General features: G+C 49.7%; 1 protein-coding gene across 2 annotated transcripts in view; it reads right to left on the bottom strand.

The window, feature by feature from the left end:
- Positions 1–16345, bottom strand: part of DHX35 (DEAH-box helicase 35) — a 65731-nt gene that overhangs the window by 5952 nt on the left and 43434 nt on the right. For both annotated transcript variants that reach the window (XM_029916940.1, XM_029916941.1), the window contains exons 15-20: positions 14001–14096; positions 12183–12277; positions 10213–10290; positions 8634–8763; positions 4953–5034; positions 1679–1750 (exon numbers count right to left, since the gene is read on the bottom strand). In XM_029916940.1, coding sequence (XP_029772800.1) covers positions 1679–1750; positions 4953–5034; positions 8634–8763; positions 10213–10290; positions 12183–12277; positions 14001–14096 — 553 coding nt within the window. The remainder of the gene's footprint in view (positions 1–1678; positions 1751–4952; positions 5035–8633; positions 8764–10212; positions 10291–12182; positions 12278–14000; positions 14097–16345) is intronic.

Genomic DNA, 16345 nt, shown 5'->3' with positions numbered 1-16345 from the left:
GGACCGGCCCTTTGTCCTTCAGGGCTCCTTGGGAATGAAGGCAGAAAAAGAAGTCTCCCAAATTAAGCAACTCTCAATTTAGTCACCCCGAAGTCAGCAAACCCTTGGGAAAGGATCTAGAATGGAGATTTGCATTAAAAAATTTTTTTTAATGTTTATTTTTGAGAGAGAGATAGAGAGAGAGAGAGAGGATCCAAAGCAAGCCCTGTGCTGACAGCACAGAGCCCAATATGGCACTTGAACCCCCGAACTGCAGGATCATGACCTGAGCCCAAGTCAGACGCCCAAGCGACTGAGCCCCCCAGGCACCCCAACATCAGGTAACATCTCCAAACTCAGGACTGATGCTTCGGGACCCACACTGCTGACAGGAGAGTCTAATTCCTTAGTCTCAGGGGAAAGGATCTCACACTTGACCCCCAGTGGGACCACCTGGAGGGCTTGTTAAAACCGGCTACTAGAACCCCCCTCAGAGCTTCTGATTCAGAAAGGCTGGGCGAGGCCTGAAAACCTTCCTTCCTAACAGGCTCCCAGGTGACTCGGATGCTCACCTGGAGACCACACTTTGGAAACCAGCACTCTGGGGTGCCGCGTGCCTTACAACAGGCCTTCTTGCCCCCACTTTTTCCTGCCTGAACACCCCCCCCTCCGCTCCGCACACGGCCCGCTCTCGCCAAGGCCTTCTCCACCTAGCTGTGATAAGGACCAGTTGCTGTTTTAAAATCTTCCAATCCATTGGGAGAGCAATAGTTTTGTAAAACACAATACAAATGAATTACTAGAAAACTGAGATTTTAAAAAGACATACAAAAGGGAGGCACCAGTTTTACGTTATTAAATTGGGCAGACAAAAGCTTAACCTAAACAAGAAGCACCTGGGTGGCTCAGTCGGCTAAGCCTCCAACTTGGGCTCAGGTCATGATCTCACAGTTCGTGGGTTCGAGCCCTGTCTGTGCTGACAGCTCAGAGCCTGGAGCCTGCTTCAGATGCTGTGTCTCCCTCTGCTCTTCCCCTGCTTGCACTCTTGTCTCTTTCTCAAAAATAAATATATGTTTAAAAAAAATTCTAAATGCCTCCTTTTAACTTGAGCGCACCTCTCTTCCTGCACAGCCTCGTGCCGCCTCACAGACCACTTTGGGGCAGACCTGGGCCGAGTCAGCCACACCGAGGACCCCCCACTTCTCAGAAAAGAGGCTGTTTTACGTCCCCATGGCTTCGCTCCTGCCATGTCCTCAGTCTGTATTCCCCTCGCATCCTTTCCTGCCTAACGACTCCTGCTTGCAGGCCCCAGCGCAAACCCGGCCATGACTCTCCCCGGCACAGGGGGTGCCAGCCTTGGCGCTTTACACCCCCTCCCCCAGGCCCTTCTCCTGAGGCGCTGGGGCCTCAGGGCTGTGGCCCAGAACCCAGATCCGCCTCCACACTGCTGTGCCCAGTGCAGGGTTTGGCATCTAGTCTGTGGGTGGAAAGGAACGTTTGCTGAGTGCCGAGTGAGGAGCGAACATCACGATTTGCATACGGAAAGGTCTGACAGGGCAGCATTCTGTGCACGACTCAGCATATCGAAGCCACCAAACATGGGTGCCAGGCGTGGGCCGGGCCCGGGGCCCCAGGGATGAACGGGAACCGGGCCTTGCCTCCCGAGCAGTCAGCAGGCTAGGGAACAGGGGGCGCTCACCAGCGAGGCGGCTTCTCCGCGTAGAGGACCGAGGCAGGGTGGATATGTAATTCGTGATCATCACGGATGGTCCTTGCAAACAGAAAAAGTTAATCGGAAGTCAGTTCGAAATACTTAGAGCAGGACTCCCTCACAGAGGTGTTTCCTGTTATCAACAAGTGCCTGCAGATCGTGCGTGACTCGGCAAATCGTTCTTTGCGTTTTCCCCGGCGCCCTGACGGACCCCTCACCCGCTGCCCCCTAGAACTCAGGAACAAGCCATGCAAAAAAGAGGAGAAAAAACATCAGGTGGCTATTTGGGGGAAAAACATGAGAAATATGCCACTCTGCCCAGGTGTGTGTTTATCTTACACAACTTCTCTTTCAAAGCAATTTCCTTAAGAAGAGAAAAAATGTGTGGTGACCCGCATAAACTTTTCTAATTAAGCAAAGTAGTACAAAGACCGTGGGGGCATGATAACAGAAGGCGGTGGCTCAGAACTGGACCATCCATTTCTCTGAGATAATATTTCAAATTCCAACTCAGATTTGATTCAATTTAATTTAAAAAATAATTACAGAGACACATCAGTAAGACCTAATCACAAGAGAGCGTGACAGGTTAGGATGCGGCTGCCCAAACCCTAACCACGGACCGCGTCTGCGGGGGCCAGGAGCCGCGTGTCAGGGACGCAGTTCGGGCACCGCACGTGAGCTCATCTCCGGCTCTGGAATAAACCAGCACCTGGGCTCCTGGCCGCACCACCAGGTGCCTTGAGCTTATCAATACTGCACTTTTGTCTCAGGGGACGGACTGACCATGAAACTCTGTGGTGCAGCCCATATTTAAGGACTCTAGTGAAAGAATTTTTTTCATACTAGTAGAAATTGGTTATTAATACCCTTGAGGCAAGTGGGACAAAATGACAGGACTCGCTAGAGAAGCTCACCGGTCTTCCCAGAGCCACCTCAAACAAGGACAACTCAGTGCTGGGAGTGGGGGCTCATGATGGGGACCAGAACCATGACACTGATCATGGATTAGAATCTGTGGCCTGGACATTCCTCCTACACTGGGTGGGAATGTAAACTGGTGCACCTGCTCTGGAAAACAGTGTGGAGGTTCCGCAAAAAACTATCAGTAGAACTCCCCTAAGACTCAGCAATAGCACTGCTGGGGATCTTCCCAAGGGACACAGGAGTGCTGATGCATAGGGGCACATGTACCCCAATGTTCATAGCAGCACTGTCAACAATAGCCAAATCATGGAAAGAGCCTAAATGTCTATCACCCGATGAATGGATCAAGAAGATGTGGTATATATATACAATGAAACACTACATGGCAATGAGAAAGAATGAAATCTGGCCATTCTTACCAACATGGATGGACCTCAAGGGTGTCATGCTAAGCAAAATAAGTCAGGCAGAGAAGGGCAGATACCATATGTTTTCACTCACAGGTCTAACAGGAGAAACCTAACAGAGGACCATGGGGAAGGGAAGCGGGGTAAAAGAGTTAGGGAGAGGGAGGGAGGCAAATCATGAGAGACTCTTGAATACTGAAAACAAACTGAGGGCTGAAGGCGGAGGGAGACGGGGGAAGGGAGGTGATGGTCATGGAGGAGGGCACTTGTGGGGAAGAGCACTGGGTGTTATATGGAAACCAACTTGACAATAAATTATAAATAAAAAATAAACATTAAAAAAAAATCCATGGCTCAGAGTAACAGACGGAACATACTAGAGGTAAATGCCGAGGACTACACTGGGGGCTCAGGCAGCCACTATGATAGAAGATGCGAGAGGCCGGGCTGCCAGAAGGCAAATAAGGAAGCTCAATGCCACTCTGGATGCGTTCAGAGAGCCCTGCGTCCGGGACACGGATCATCGTGGCTGACACCAGTGAAGTTCCAGACAGAACAGGCAAGGTTCTGAGGTTGTTAGAGGGTGTTGGTGACCAGGATTTTGTGCCCAGAAAGCGGAACTGGAAGAAAGGGGCTGCAGGCTGCAGCAAGAGGCAGGCGCGGTGCAGGACAAAACACCTGCCGAGGTCCACAGACAGTGGCTATGGCCACAGCAGCAGGGCAGGCCACGGTCTCGGTCCCCAAATCTCTAGGGACCAGCTCCAGCAGGTCCAGGGTTCCCCTGAAGGATGAACGGTGTCGGCGAGACAGTTAGAGAGCCTCAAGTTTCTTTCTGGTCACCAGACATCTCTGGCAGGCATCCCTGCCATTCTGGCAGGCATCTCTGCCCTATCTGGTTCTCAAGCTTTATTTACAGCAAAAGGTACAAGGACCAGAAAGAGCAATAAATGATTTCTCATAGATAAGTTTTACAATTTTCCAGGGCATGGGTTCTGCAGAAGTTACAATTCTAGTAGTAATGATTGTCATAAAAGTCTTAGCTACAGGCACTCATGTTGCCATAGGTATTTTTTTTTTTACAAAACCTCAGGTCTAGCCTTAAGGAAGCGACCTTTAACCAAGAGGCAAACAGCATTGTTTAGTAAAGGTCAGTTTTTTATGAGTAAGGGTCATTAGGCTGTTTGTAACTCTAAGTTCCCAGAAAAACAAGTTCTCAGGAGACATATGCCTGCTCTCACAGTCCCAAAGATGACTGATACATTTTATTGCAGTAGTGACTTTCACAAAGGTGTTCAGGCCCAGAAGGTAGTCAGTTATCAGTTAATTGCTTAGGGGAAGATTATATGTTGCATTAGAGTGTATCTAGTTTACTCATCTTTTCCCTGACCAGCTGCAATCATGCCTTAGGGACAGGGCAGGGGGACAGGCCGCTCTGGACACTAATCAGCAAAATACTCTGAGGTTTGGTGCCCAAGCAGAAATGAAGTTTCAAGAGGGTAGATTTTGGGAGCTATCTGGGGGCAAGGGACCATGCAAACTTGCCATACCCTCATCAGGAATTTTCACTCTACTGGTGAGTTCAAATAGCTCCCAACAGGGACCAAGTGCCGACAGCCAAGGGCACCTCTCCAGGAAAGACCGTCTCTGACAGTCCTTTCCGATTCTATTACTCTATTATGAGGATGGAAATAGTTCCAGCCCCCAGGCTTGTGATTCCCAATCTTCCACAACATGTGGGAATCACTTCCATGAAGTTAAGGTGTTATGCTTAAAGCTACATAGTTAATCTCAACTCAGCTCTGGAAGCAGGCAGATAAAGAAAACTTATTTAATTTAATTTCTGTACTTCGCAGCACATCAGCTTTTTAAGGGGTTGGGTCATTTTTAAGATTTCTCCTTTAACAAATGACTTCACAAGTCGCAGTTACCTATAAGCTCCGGTAGAATGAAACCTTGCTGCGTTGGCAAAGAATCCCGAAACAAGGCACCTCAGGACCGGATCCGGATCACCTGCACAAGGTAGCAAAGAGAATGACCCGCGAGCCCCTGGCCAGCCCTCCGCTCTGTGCTCAGGCCTGTGCTGTGGGGCCCCACCCACAGCTGCTTCCAGCCTCCTCGAAAGCGTGTCCTGAACCAGCGACAGCCCCTTGCTTCCTGGTGCCAGATGCCTGCCCTGGCGGCGAGCATGGAGGTTCCCCCACCCACCCCTGCCCCCGCATTGGCTGTTGAGGGAAGCACTGAACTGTCCCTTTAACTTGGGATGCCCCGACCCACCTAGGCCACAGGATGACCCCACCAGGGCTGGGCACCAGAACCCAAGAGAGCACACCACAGGCTGGCCAGTGACCAAGGACTCCTTCTTAGGAGAGACTCTCGTGGGAATAACGTTTCTTCCATAAGACAACAATATGTTATTTCTGTGGTCATGAGCAACGGCACATAATCTTTCACAATTTTTCTTTTTTTTTTTTTAATTTTTTAAATGGTTTATTTTTGAGAGAGAGAGAGAGAGAGAGAGAGAGAGACAGCATGAGCAGGGGACGGTCAGAGAGAGAAGGAGTCACAGGATCTGAAGACAGGCTCCAGGCTCTGAGCTAGCCGTCAGCACAGAGCCTGATGCAGGGCTTGAACCCACGAACCGTGAGATAATGACCTGAGCCGAAGTTGGATGCTTAACCGACTGAGCCACCCAGGTGCCCCTTTTCACAATTTTTCAAACACTCCATTTTGACTGGTGCCTGTACTGCTACAGGGATCATCTCCCTAGGATACAGCCTAACCATTTATGAGATGATTTCCACAGGACACATTCCTAATTATTACGCAAAGGTAGGGAGGTGGCTTGTAACATACGGTATCTCATTAATTCTAAGACTAAGACTCACTCTTTTTTTCCCCTTTAAGTCACTGAAATCAGGACAGCGTTTTGTAATTACAACTGGCAGTACTTTCTTTCTTAGTGGTGCATAAAGCAACGGCAAGCCTTACAAGTGACGGCATCTTGGACCCAATGAAATACAGTGTGTTGATAAACAAGGTCCCGAAAGGTGGTATCATTTACAAAGCCATCAACAGCACAGAACAATGTCCATTTCACCGCATTCTTACTGGCAATGTTTTGGCAAAAAGGCACCCCTTCTTTTATTGTTTTTATGTTTATCAATTACTATCCGTGGTTGTTCTTCTGTGTCTTCTGTTCTTCTGCCCATTTATCAACTTGGAAACTAGTGTTTTTGGGGGGCATGTTAAAAGAACTCATTCTATGATAAAGTCTTTAATTTTTTTCTCTTAGATCTGCTGAAAATATTTTCACTATTTGCTTTTTCTTTAACATCTAGAAGTTTCAAATTTGTCATTTACTGTGTTTCCATGGCTTTCTCTATTGTTCCTCAGCACAGAACTGCATTTCTAACCACAATCTGATCCAAGATTCAGTGTCTTCTCTCCAACTGCTGCCCAAAAGAAATTTCTACGTAGACCATACATTCCTATCATTATCAGGGTGACATCACCTCCAAAGGGATGAAAATGGGCTCTTGGGGACAGGGAAGGGGGAAATCTTAGATATTACAATGGCTCAACCCTACCTCACAGAATCTTATTTTCTTTCGTATTTAATTTCTCTCATTAGGAAGAATTTTAATTTAATATAATTTTCTCCTGACCAAGGGGTTGATGAAAACCAGGTTAGGACATACAGGTGTAGAGGGAAGGCTGTCATCTGCCTGCTAAGTGACAGGCACTCGATCAACTAACTTCTCCCCAGTCAGCTGTCTCTGGAAGCTTCCTGGCTCAATCGATGACACCAACCTCACCCCATCAGCCCAGTTCAACCCTCCTCTCTCCCGTGAGCTCCCCGGTATTCCGAGGATCTCCTAGGGCCCCCCCACCCCCACCCCAGCGCTGGTCTCCACAGCCACCCTGCCCCAGGTGCCCTCCACCACCGCTTCCTCGTGCAAGCTGGCTGAGGACTGCGTTCACCACCTCCCGGGCCCAGCGAGCTGGACTCCCTCCTCCCTGCCTCCTATCGCAGCCGCTACCGCTGCCAAGGTTCTGGAGGGTCTACTCCTCTACCTTCAAAGAGAACTGAAGCCCTCCCACTGTAGCGGTCTGTCCATCTGCACGGATGCCCCTCCTTTGCTGCACCGTTTCCGGAGAGCCAGAACCAGGTGTTGGCCATTTTGTAATCAGTTGCTCTCAGGATAGGGGCAAAAATAAGGCTCGGAAATAAAACTGCCTGAGTTCAAGTTCTGATTCCACCACACACTCCACGTGTGGCCTTCAGCAAGTTTCTCTTTGCATCGTCGCCCATTTGTTTCATCTACCAAACGGGGAGAAGGGCGGCACATATTTCACTGGGCTGGCGGGAGCCCGACATGCCCTAACGCATGCAAACCCTCGGCCCCCCCACCGGCCTGCTCTCGGCACGTAGGCATGTGAACAGGTACCAGCAGGGCGGACGGAGGGTGGCAGGGCACCTGGCACACAGTAGGCACTCAACGGGCAACAGCAGAGTGAATGAGCACATGTGTCACCTCCTCAAGAGCACAGGCTGCAGGTCCTACAGATCTGGCTTTGCGGGGCCGGCTGTGCTGTGAACTTAGCTGGATTTCTCCTGAGGACTTGACAACTCATCTGTACATGGGCTAATACCACCTACACCTCTCACAGTGGGAAAACACGTGAGGGAATATGGTAGAACCCCCACCACGGTGTGACCTAGGCGGTCCTCGATCGAGGGTAGTCACGGGGGCTGCCAGAAGCCAGGGGCCACATCTTACCCAGCACTCCCGTCTTACCCTGCGCACTGCTGACACACAGGCTTCATCAGTAATGTCTGGATTTGAAAATAAAGTGTAATTTATATGGAATAGCCATAAATGTTGTCTGCTTATAAGTAATTTTTCTTGCAAAGCCCACATGGGGAAATTAACTATATAACATGTCATGGTGTGAATGTTAATTAACGATCCTTAAGGCTTGCCAGGGCCCAGCAACTTTTTTGTATCAGGAACTGCCCTCAGAGCCTGGGTGGCTCAGTCTGGTCAGGCATCCGACTTCTGCTCAGGTCGTGATCTCGAGGTTCGTGAGTTCAAGGCTCTGTGCTGACAGCTCAGAGCCAGCAGCCTGCTTCAGATTCTTTATCTCCTTCTCTCTCTATCCCTCCACTGCCCAGTCTCTGTCTCTCTCAAAAATAAACAAACATTCAAAAAAAAGAAAAAAAAAGAATAGCCCTTAGTGCCTTGGTGGCTCAATCAGTTACACATCTGGCTCTTGGTTTCGGCTCAGGTTATGATCTCACAGTTTGTGAGTTCAAGCCGTGTCTGGCTCCATACTGACAGTGCGGAGCCTCCTTGGGATTCTCTCCTTCTCTCTCTGCCCCTCCCCTGTTCATGCTCGCTCTCTCCCTCCCTCCCTCTCTCTCTCAAAACAAATAAAACAAAAGAATAGCCCTCAGAAATAAAAATGGGCCTTCTTAGAAAAAACATGCTACTTCTACATGTTCAGCTTTTCACCGACACAGGCATTTCAGCGTGAGCCCAGTTCCACCCATCGGCACTGCACTGGAACGTCGGGTGGCGACCCCAGGCAAGGTGGGCTGCTCTTACCTTCGCTAGATTTCTTGGGCACTTGAAACTTGACGAGAAGCTTCTTCAACTGCTCTCGCACTGTCGCGGCTCTGACGAGACCCTTGTAGTTCAGGAAGTGCTCCTGACACCACTGAGAGTTCTTATTGTGCTGCAGGGTGACCAAGACACAGGGTGAGCAAGAGACACACGGTCAGCTTCTCGGCCATGGCCACTCGGAGAGGCGCACTGCTTCCTCCACAGGTCAAGGTCTTCCGTCCCACCTCCCTAGACAGGTGCCGGCCACCGTGCGCTCCGACTGCTGGCCCAGCTTCCTCCCTGCGCTTGCAGGCGAGCGAGGACCTGCCCCGACAAGCAGAGCTGTTTTCCACCTGCAACACCCGCCCAAGCGGCGAATGACCAGCGAGAACCACTTCCCCGTGGGTCTTGTAAATTAACTTTGTAAGTCAACTTCCTTTGAGCTTATCAATCTGTGAGACTACAGGCGAGCAACACTTGCCAATCTAGAAATGATCTGCAAATTATTATTTCTCCCCAAAGTAGGATTTTTCTACCAACGGGGCTTAATTTTAGTCTACATCCCTAAGTGTGATCATTACGTCTTGGGCTGAATGACTGCGGTGGGACCGTACATCTGAAATCATACCGTGAGCCAGAAAGGAAAGGGTTTCACATAAGAAGATACAATTCACAGAGGACTTTCCGAAGCAACGATGCACTAACACCACGCAGACCTGCGCCCGCCTTCCGCGGGCCGAGGGAGCTTCAGATCGCAGACGGAGAGTGGATTTTAACTGATGTAAATCATAATTCATGATCTCAGTAAGAGATGGGGCTTTTTCTAAAAACTGGTCATTAACTAAATAATCCCCCTTAGATCTCTGGTAACACAAAAATTCAGTATTTCTCCTCTTCTAAGAAGGTATTCAGGAAATGAATACAAGATACTGAAAACCTGAAATACCTAATTCCCCTCCCACCCCTTCCTGTTTATCATCATCCTTCCGGTCATCATCAGCTGGAGAGCTCCCTTTTCAGCAGTGTGTAGTGAGAATCTCAAGCCGCACTGTGTGCTGAGTTTTACAGAATATTAAGGATATTACAGAAAAACACAATAAAAATGAACAGTACCTGCCGCCAAATGTGGGCAGGGTGTGTGAAGACTCGGGTCCTCACCACATGCCCCTCCCGCGGCCTGTCCCCATCTCACACTCACAGAGACAGCTCTGGAGAGCCCCACTCAAGGCCTTGCCTATTTGGCAGCAAACGGAATGGGACCTGCTACTCAGAAGTCAGCCAGGGTGGCCCAGCATGCCGGGCGGCTGTGCGGTGGAGGGGAGCGTGGGCCCCAGAGGGCCGGGCCGTCGGCACACCGCCAGCAGGCCACGTGTCCAAGCAGGGGAGGCCAGGAGCGACACCGGCATTCTCCCAGGCAGACTCGGGCAGGGGGCCCACCCGTGGACCAGAAGTGCTAGCAATAAGCTAACAGGAAAACATGGACGTCCCCGAGCCACCCCTTTATAAATGGGACCTCTGGAGTCCTCACTCCTAGATCACCTCCAGGGGGCGGAGGGGCCTTTGGAGCGGGAGCTGTGCTTACTTTGATAAACGCTTCATACACATTGAGCATAGTGAGATGGTCACCCTCCTCCACAGCAAATTTCCGGTGCACTCGAACCTGGAAAGAATAAAGTGGACTCCTGTGAGCTCCTGCACCGGAAGCTCGTGGCCTGCAGAGTCAGAAAAGCCTGGTCTTCACCAACACCAGCTCTGCCTCCCCTGAAAACCTGATTGGTAACATAGCCTTTCTTGGCCTCGACTTCCCCATCTATAATATCAGGATATCAAGCCCATCAAGACTGCTGCAGGATTAAGAGGATTCACTGTAACGCAGGCCACAGACGTCAGACAGATGCTAGGACTGTTTCTCTCCTCCTTCGCGCAGCCTACACCACCTCTTCCAGAAGAACCCTCCATCCCCAGGAGAACGTAAGGTCTGGGGGGCTGGGCGGCGACAGCCGTCTGGCTTGTGGTCAACACTGCACAATCCTGTCAGACCCCATCTCTCCATTTTCCTTTCAGTAGGATCCTGGGCAGCACCACCCTGGTCCTGGGAGTTCGAGAAGCAGCACACACAATACAGATTTGAGCTCACAAACATCCTTATCTTCACAATTTTCTCCTTGCCTCAAATACCACATCATTAACCAACCTACCTACTCTCCTCCCTTCCATCTGTGCCTTCATTAACAGGAACTTCCTAAGCACTACCAGAGGGAGGCGCTGTCCTAAGCACTTGGGGTGCAACAGTGAACACAACAGGGGTGGGAGCAAAACCCAAACAAGTAAACGAGCAGAACACAGATGGGAGCAGGTGGTAAGACACGCTGGAGGAGGGTAGGGCCACAGGGAGAGCACCGCCAAGGGTGCTGCCATCTCCCACATGGTGGGCAGGACCTCAGGTTCCTCAGCTTGAAAATGAGCCTGCCTGTTCTGAGGGAGGAGTGTTAGATTAACAGAAAAGCAGAAAAACAAGCAAACAAACAAAAACAAGGAGGAAATGGACATACCCCCAGGCACAGAAGCAGTGAAACTTTGCAAAGTGTGATATGCCCATCAGGAAAGGGGACACCTGCCTGTAAGAAAGTCTCTCCTCGGGGCATCTGGCTGGCTCAGTCAGTTGACTGTCCAACTTCAGCTCAGGTCATGATATCACAGTTCGTGGATTCGAGCCCCGAGTTGGGCTCTGTGCTGACAGCTCAGAGCCTGGAGCCTGCTTCTGATTCTGTGTCTACCTCTCTCTCTGCCCCTCCCGCTCATGCTCTCTCTTGCTCTCTCTCAAAAATAAAATAAACATGATAGGAAGGAAGGGAGGGAGGGAGGAAGGGAGGGAGGGAGGAAGGGAGGGAGGGAGGGAGGAAGGAAAGGAAGGAGGGAGACAGGAAGAAAGGAAGGAAGCCTCTCCTCGCGGGCACACACCCAGCTCACCTCCGCATGCAGGGGCCACCTCTCTGACCACTGCCGCAGGGACCGTGACAACCTTCCCGGCCACCTGGGCCAGCGCGCCTCACCTCCAGGGGCTGGCTTCCCCAGTCTCCCCAGCACCCACTCCTGTGGAGCACTCTGCTGCCGGGGCCTCAGGCAGGGGCCCTGCCGTCTCCTTGGCTCAGAACACCCTCCACCCAAACTAGCCTGCTGTGTCCAGGCATGACTCCTTACGTCACTGGTGGGCCATCCGGCTTGTCCCCAAGCGGCCTGAAGGCCCATCTCCCTTACGGGAAACTCAGCGGGCCACAGTTAAGCCTGGTGGCTCTGGACTGTGAAAGGCAACTGCCCCACGGCTGTGCAATCCCAGAGGAGTTGCCTACCCTTTCCATGCCTCCACCTCTAAAAACAATGAGAACAGTGTTTACCTCCCAGGTTTATGAAGATACAACAGAACGAGGCACCATGTCAGGTGGACACTGAGGATACACAGCCCTGCCATCGCTGGCTCCGAGTCATTTCAACAAGCAAAGCCCAAAGTGAAAGGCTTAGGTAGGAATGGCTTGGGGAAAGGGCGGGACTTACGGCCTGAGACTTCTGGTTTGAGGGGACCACAAAGATATTCTGGATTTGCATCATGGCTGCAATGCTTAGAATTTCCTGAGAACAGCCGAAATTTCCTATACAACAAAAAAAATACGTTTGATTTCAAACATACTGTGTCACTGAGAAGTGAAGGCATCTTGTTATTTTCCTTACACCACCGCGTCAATTAAAGTCACATTTATATATCGTTTGATTACCGTATGAACCCTTCCCCTGCTGAATGCACCTTCCCACATGTGGCCCTGGCGAACGCAGGCCTGGGAGGATTCTGGGCAAGCGCTGCCTCCGCACTAGGCAGCTGCCGGGGGCAGGGGCGGCGGGGCCACATCGCTCAGGCAGGTCCACTCCACACCGAGCCCCTACTCCCATGTGGACAGAGGATCCCGGCAAAAACCTGAGAGGGGATGGAGGGGCAGCAGGGAGCAGGTGGGCTGCATCCCTTCTTTGGTCTCTCTCCTCCTGGGCCCTCCTCTGGGGTGGCCTCCCTCTTGCTAGGGCACACCTCACATGGCAAGCTCAAGGCACCCCTAGACCAGGGCAGCACTCTGCCTTGGGGACAGGGTCTGTGGCCATCGGCGCCCCAGGCCCTGGACGATGAGAGAGAACTGCACTGCTCAGCCCCCGTCCCACAGACCCTGCCTCACGACTGATAGGCTGCCCACCCCAGACTTACGAGTCTCGCTTCTCAGTGTAAGCCTGAGGTCATCCCTAAATACAAGCATAGCTAACTCTCACCATGCTTACTCTGGCTTGGTCTGAAATACAGCTTTGTAAACTGCTAATGAAGGCACAAGCTGGCCAAAGGCAAGGAAAAATTCTTACTTCCTTTCCCGCTGGGGGTGGTGGCTGGGGGGAGAAACACATAAACTACACTCTCTGGACGACTCTGACCTGTAATGAGAAGATCTCTAACTTACGAACTTTCACCCCTTAACTCATAAGCTCAAAAAATCTGAAGGCGTCAGAGGAGTTGGGACCCCTGCATGCAGGTAGAGGAAACACCAAATGGTGGAGCCTCTGGGGGACACGGTATGGTGAGTCCTCAAAAAATGATAGGATTACTGGGTGATCCAGCAACCCCACTCTGAGGGACATACCCGAAAGCACATCCTGCAGGAAGTCAAATAGATGCCTGTATGCCCACGTTTACAACAGCACTAACCACAACAGCCAAAAGGTGCAAGCAATCTACATGTCCCCTACAGAGGACAATGAGATACTAATCAGCCTCAAAGGACGTTCTGACACACGCTCCAATATGAATAAAACCTAGAAGACAGCACGTCAGGTTGAAAAGTCCCAATACTGTGGGATTCCACGGAGGTGAGGTTCCCCAAATGGTCAAATTCTTAGAGACAGAGAATGGTGGGTGCAGGGTCTGGTGGGGAGGAGGGAACGGGGAGTTGGCATTTAATGGGTATAGAGTTTCAGTTTGAAAAGATTAAAAAGTTCTAGAAATGGATAGTGGTAAGGGTTGAACAACAATGCGAACATACTTAATGCCTCAGAATGGTCCACTTAAAAATGATTAAAATGGTAAATTTTATGTTATTTTTTACCATAATTAAAAAATTCCGTTTTTTTTTTTTTAAACAAATCAGGCATTAGTTCTAGGTCCCCAGGAAACCACAGTGTTTGCTGAATTAATGATGACAGACACTAAGTCCCAAGTTGACAACATGCCCCACATCAGAGAGCATTATGGGAAAGCTCCTCTGCTCCTCTGAAGATTCCGTGCCCTCTTCCCCGGGAAGAAGTCTGTGACCAAATCAATGAGGACTGTCGGTCTCCACCTACCTGATTCAAGCAGCATCTTTGCAAACATTGGATTCAAAGGAAACTCTGCTATCCTCATGCCGAGTGGCTCAGTTAGGCGACAGTCTTTGTCCAGACCTGCCAGGGAAAGAACAAAGGAAATCAGAAGGCAGGCACCACTGTGTTGGAAGACGTAGGTATCGAGAGAATAAAAGATGATGTATGCCAGAAATGATATCCAGGAGATGAATCACGCTATCAAACTCCATCTGACGCCAGTGCACTGTTAGAGTAAAAGCAGGAAAGATCCCCTCCGAGCTCCTGAAAACCCAATTTTCAAAAACGGGTACTTCTAATAGCTTCTATTCAAGGACTTAACTGCAAGGAAATGGCCCTGCAGCCTCCCCTCTTTCCCACTCCCCCCACCCGCACCAGAGCCTGCTCTTTCCAAGTACAGACGTCCCGGAAGGGCATCCCGCACCCTCTGTTCCTCCCACGGTATGAGAGTAATTACAAGGCCAGCGACCATGAGTCTGGACACGTGCCCACATGTCTTTCGGATGCCAGCACCAGAAGCATTCACCCAGCTGCCTCCTGCGCAGACCACTGAGCCGGGCGGACCCCAATTCCCCACATCCCTAATTGTCTCTTCACCACTAGCCAACATACAGGCATTGGATTCCCGAGACGGTGACTATTATTTCACTACCGTTTAGACTATTCCCAAGGTATGCCGTTAAAATACATGCTGCAGAACTCAAGAGTGAGACAGAGAAGGTAACTTCTCTTCTGTTCCCATATAATCATCTCTTGAAAGGTGGTAATTCAGCTGGTAACTGTTACTTAAGTCAGGTGACTCCCCTCCTTCTCCAGCTTATTCAGGGCAGTGAAGAAATAGAGAATAATTTTAAGTCTCATTCTGCTGGATCAGAGGAAAATCAATCTAAATGAAAAACTTCTATGTAGTCAATGCTCTCTCATACTCCTTACAGAAGTCTGTAACTATCCCAGGAAAGCTTGCTCTCAGGTTTCTATTACATGCCTGAGAACAAGGGATGGGAACCTAGTTCAGCTCACACTCACTCTGGGCTGACTTGATGAAGACCCACCTTTTGGATCACTGACGATCCTTTATATCAGTAACTGGCTATTCCTTCACAGAGAAGTATCATAAATGTAATGAATAGAGGTGGACCCATACAAAAACTTTAACCCCAAAATGGATCACAGGGGCACCTGGGTGGCTCAGTCGGTTGAGCATCTGATGTTGGCTCAGGTCACGGTCCCATAGTTCGTGAGTTCGAGCCCTGTATCCAGTTCTCTACTGTCAGCATGGAGCCAACTTTGGATCCTCTGTCCTCCCCTCTCTCTGTCCCTCCTCAGTTCATACTCTCTCTCTCAAAAAATAAACAAACATTTAAAAAGAAAAAAGGATCACTGATGTACTAAATGTAAGAGCTAAAACCTATAAAAACCTTTCAAAGAAAAGCTAAGAGATCTCCATGCCCTTGGGTTGGGCAACGGTTTCTTGGGTTAAGACACCAAAAACACAAGCAAACAGAAGGAGAAATACATACACCGAACTACATGAAAACTTAAAGCTTTTGTACTACCAATGATACCATCAAGAAAGGTGAAAAGCCAAACCCACTGAGAAGTATTTACAAATCAAAAATCTGATAAGAAACCTATGCCCAGAAGACATAAAGAATTCCTCCAACTCAATAATAAGAAGACAGTAACCCCAGGGAAAATGGGCTAAAGATTTGAATGGACATTTCTCCGAAGATCTACAAATGGCCAAGAAGCACACCAAAAAGTGCTTAACATCATTAGTCATTAGGGAAATTGTTAGGCAAATCAAAACCATGAGATACCACTTCATATCCACTAGGATGACTATAACACAAAACAAAGATAACAGGCAACTTACTCTAATATTTATTATGCGAAGCAAGTGGAGTCCTCATACCCAGCTGGTAGGAATTTCCACCGAAAACTAGTGTGCAAATGTGTACAGCATTATTTGTATCGGCCAAAAAGGGAGAAACAACCCAAATGCCCATCAACTGTTCAGTGGATAAGGATATTATCTGGTATATCCAATCCATACAGTGCTACGTTATTCACCCATAAAAGAAAATGAATTATCAACACATGCCACAACATGTATGAACCTGAAAACATCGTGCTGAATCAAAGAAGCCAACTGCAAAAGACCAGCTATATGCACATCTATGGAGACAGAGATTCAGTTAGTAGTTGCCTAGGGTTACGAGGAGGAGGGGACAGGGAGTAGGAGCGAGCACGAATGGGCACGGGGTTTCCTTCTTGGGTGATGAAACTGTTCTAAATGCTCTAAACGTGGGGTGATAGCTGCACGACCC

Source organism: Suricata suricatta, chromosome 12 (assembly GCF_006229205.1).
Source record: "Suricata suricatta isolate VVHF042 chromosome 12, meerkat_22Aug2017_6uvM2_HiC, whole genome shotgun sequence".
Lineage (NCBI taxonomy): Eukaryota > Metazoa > Chordata > Mammalia > Carnivora > Herpestidae > Suricata > Suricata suricatta.
Note: the sequence above shows the minus strand (reverse complement) of the source record. Positions and strands in the feature narration are given on the sequence as shown.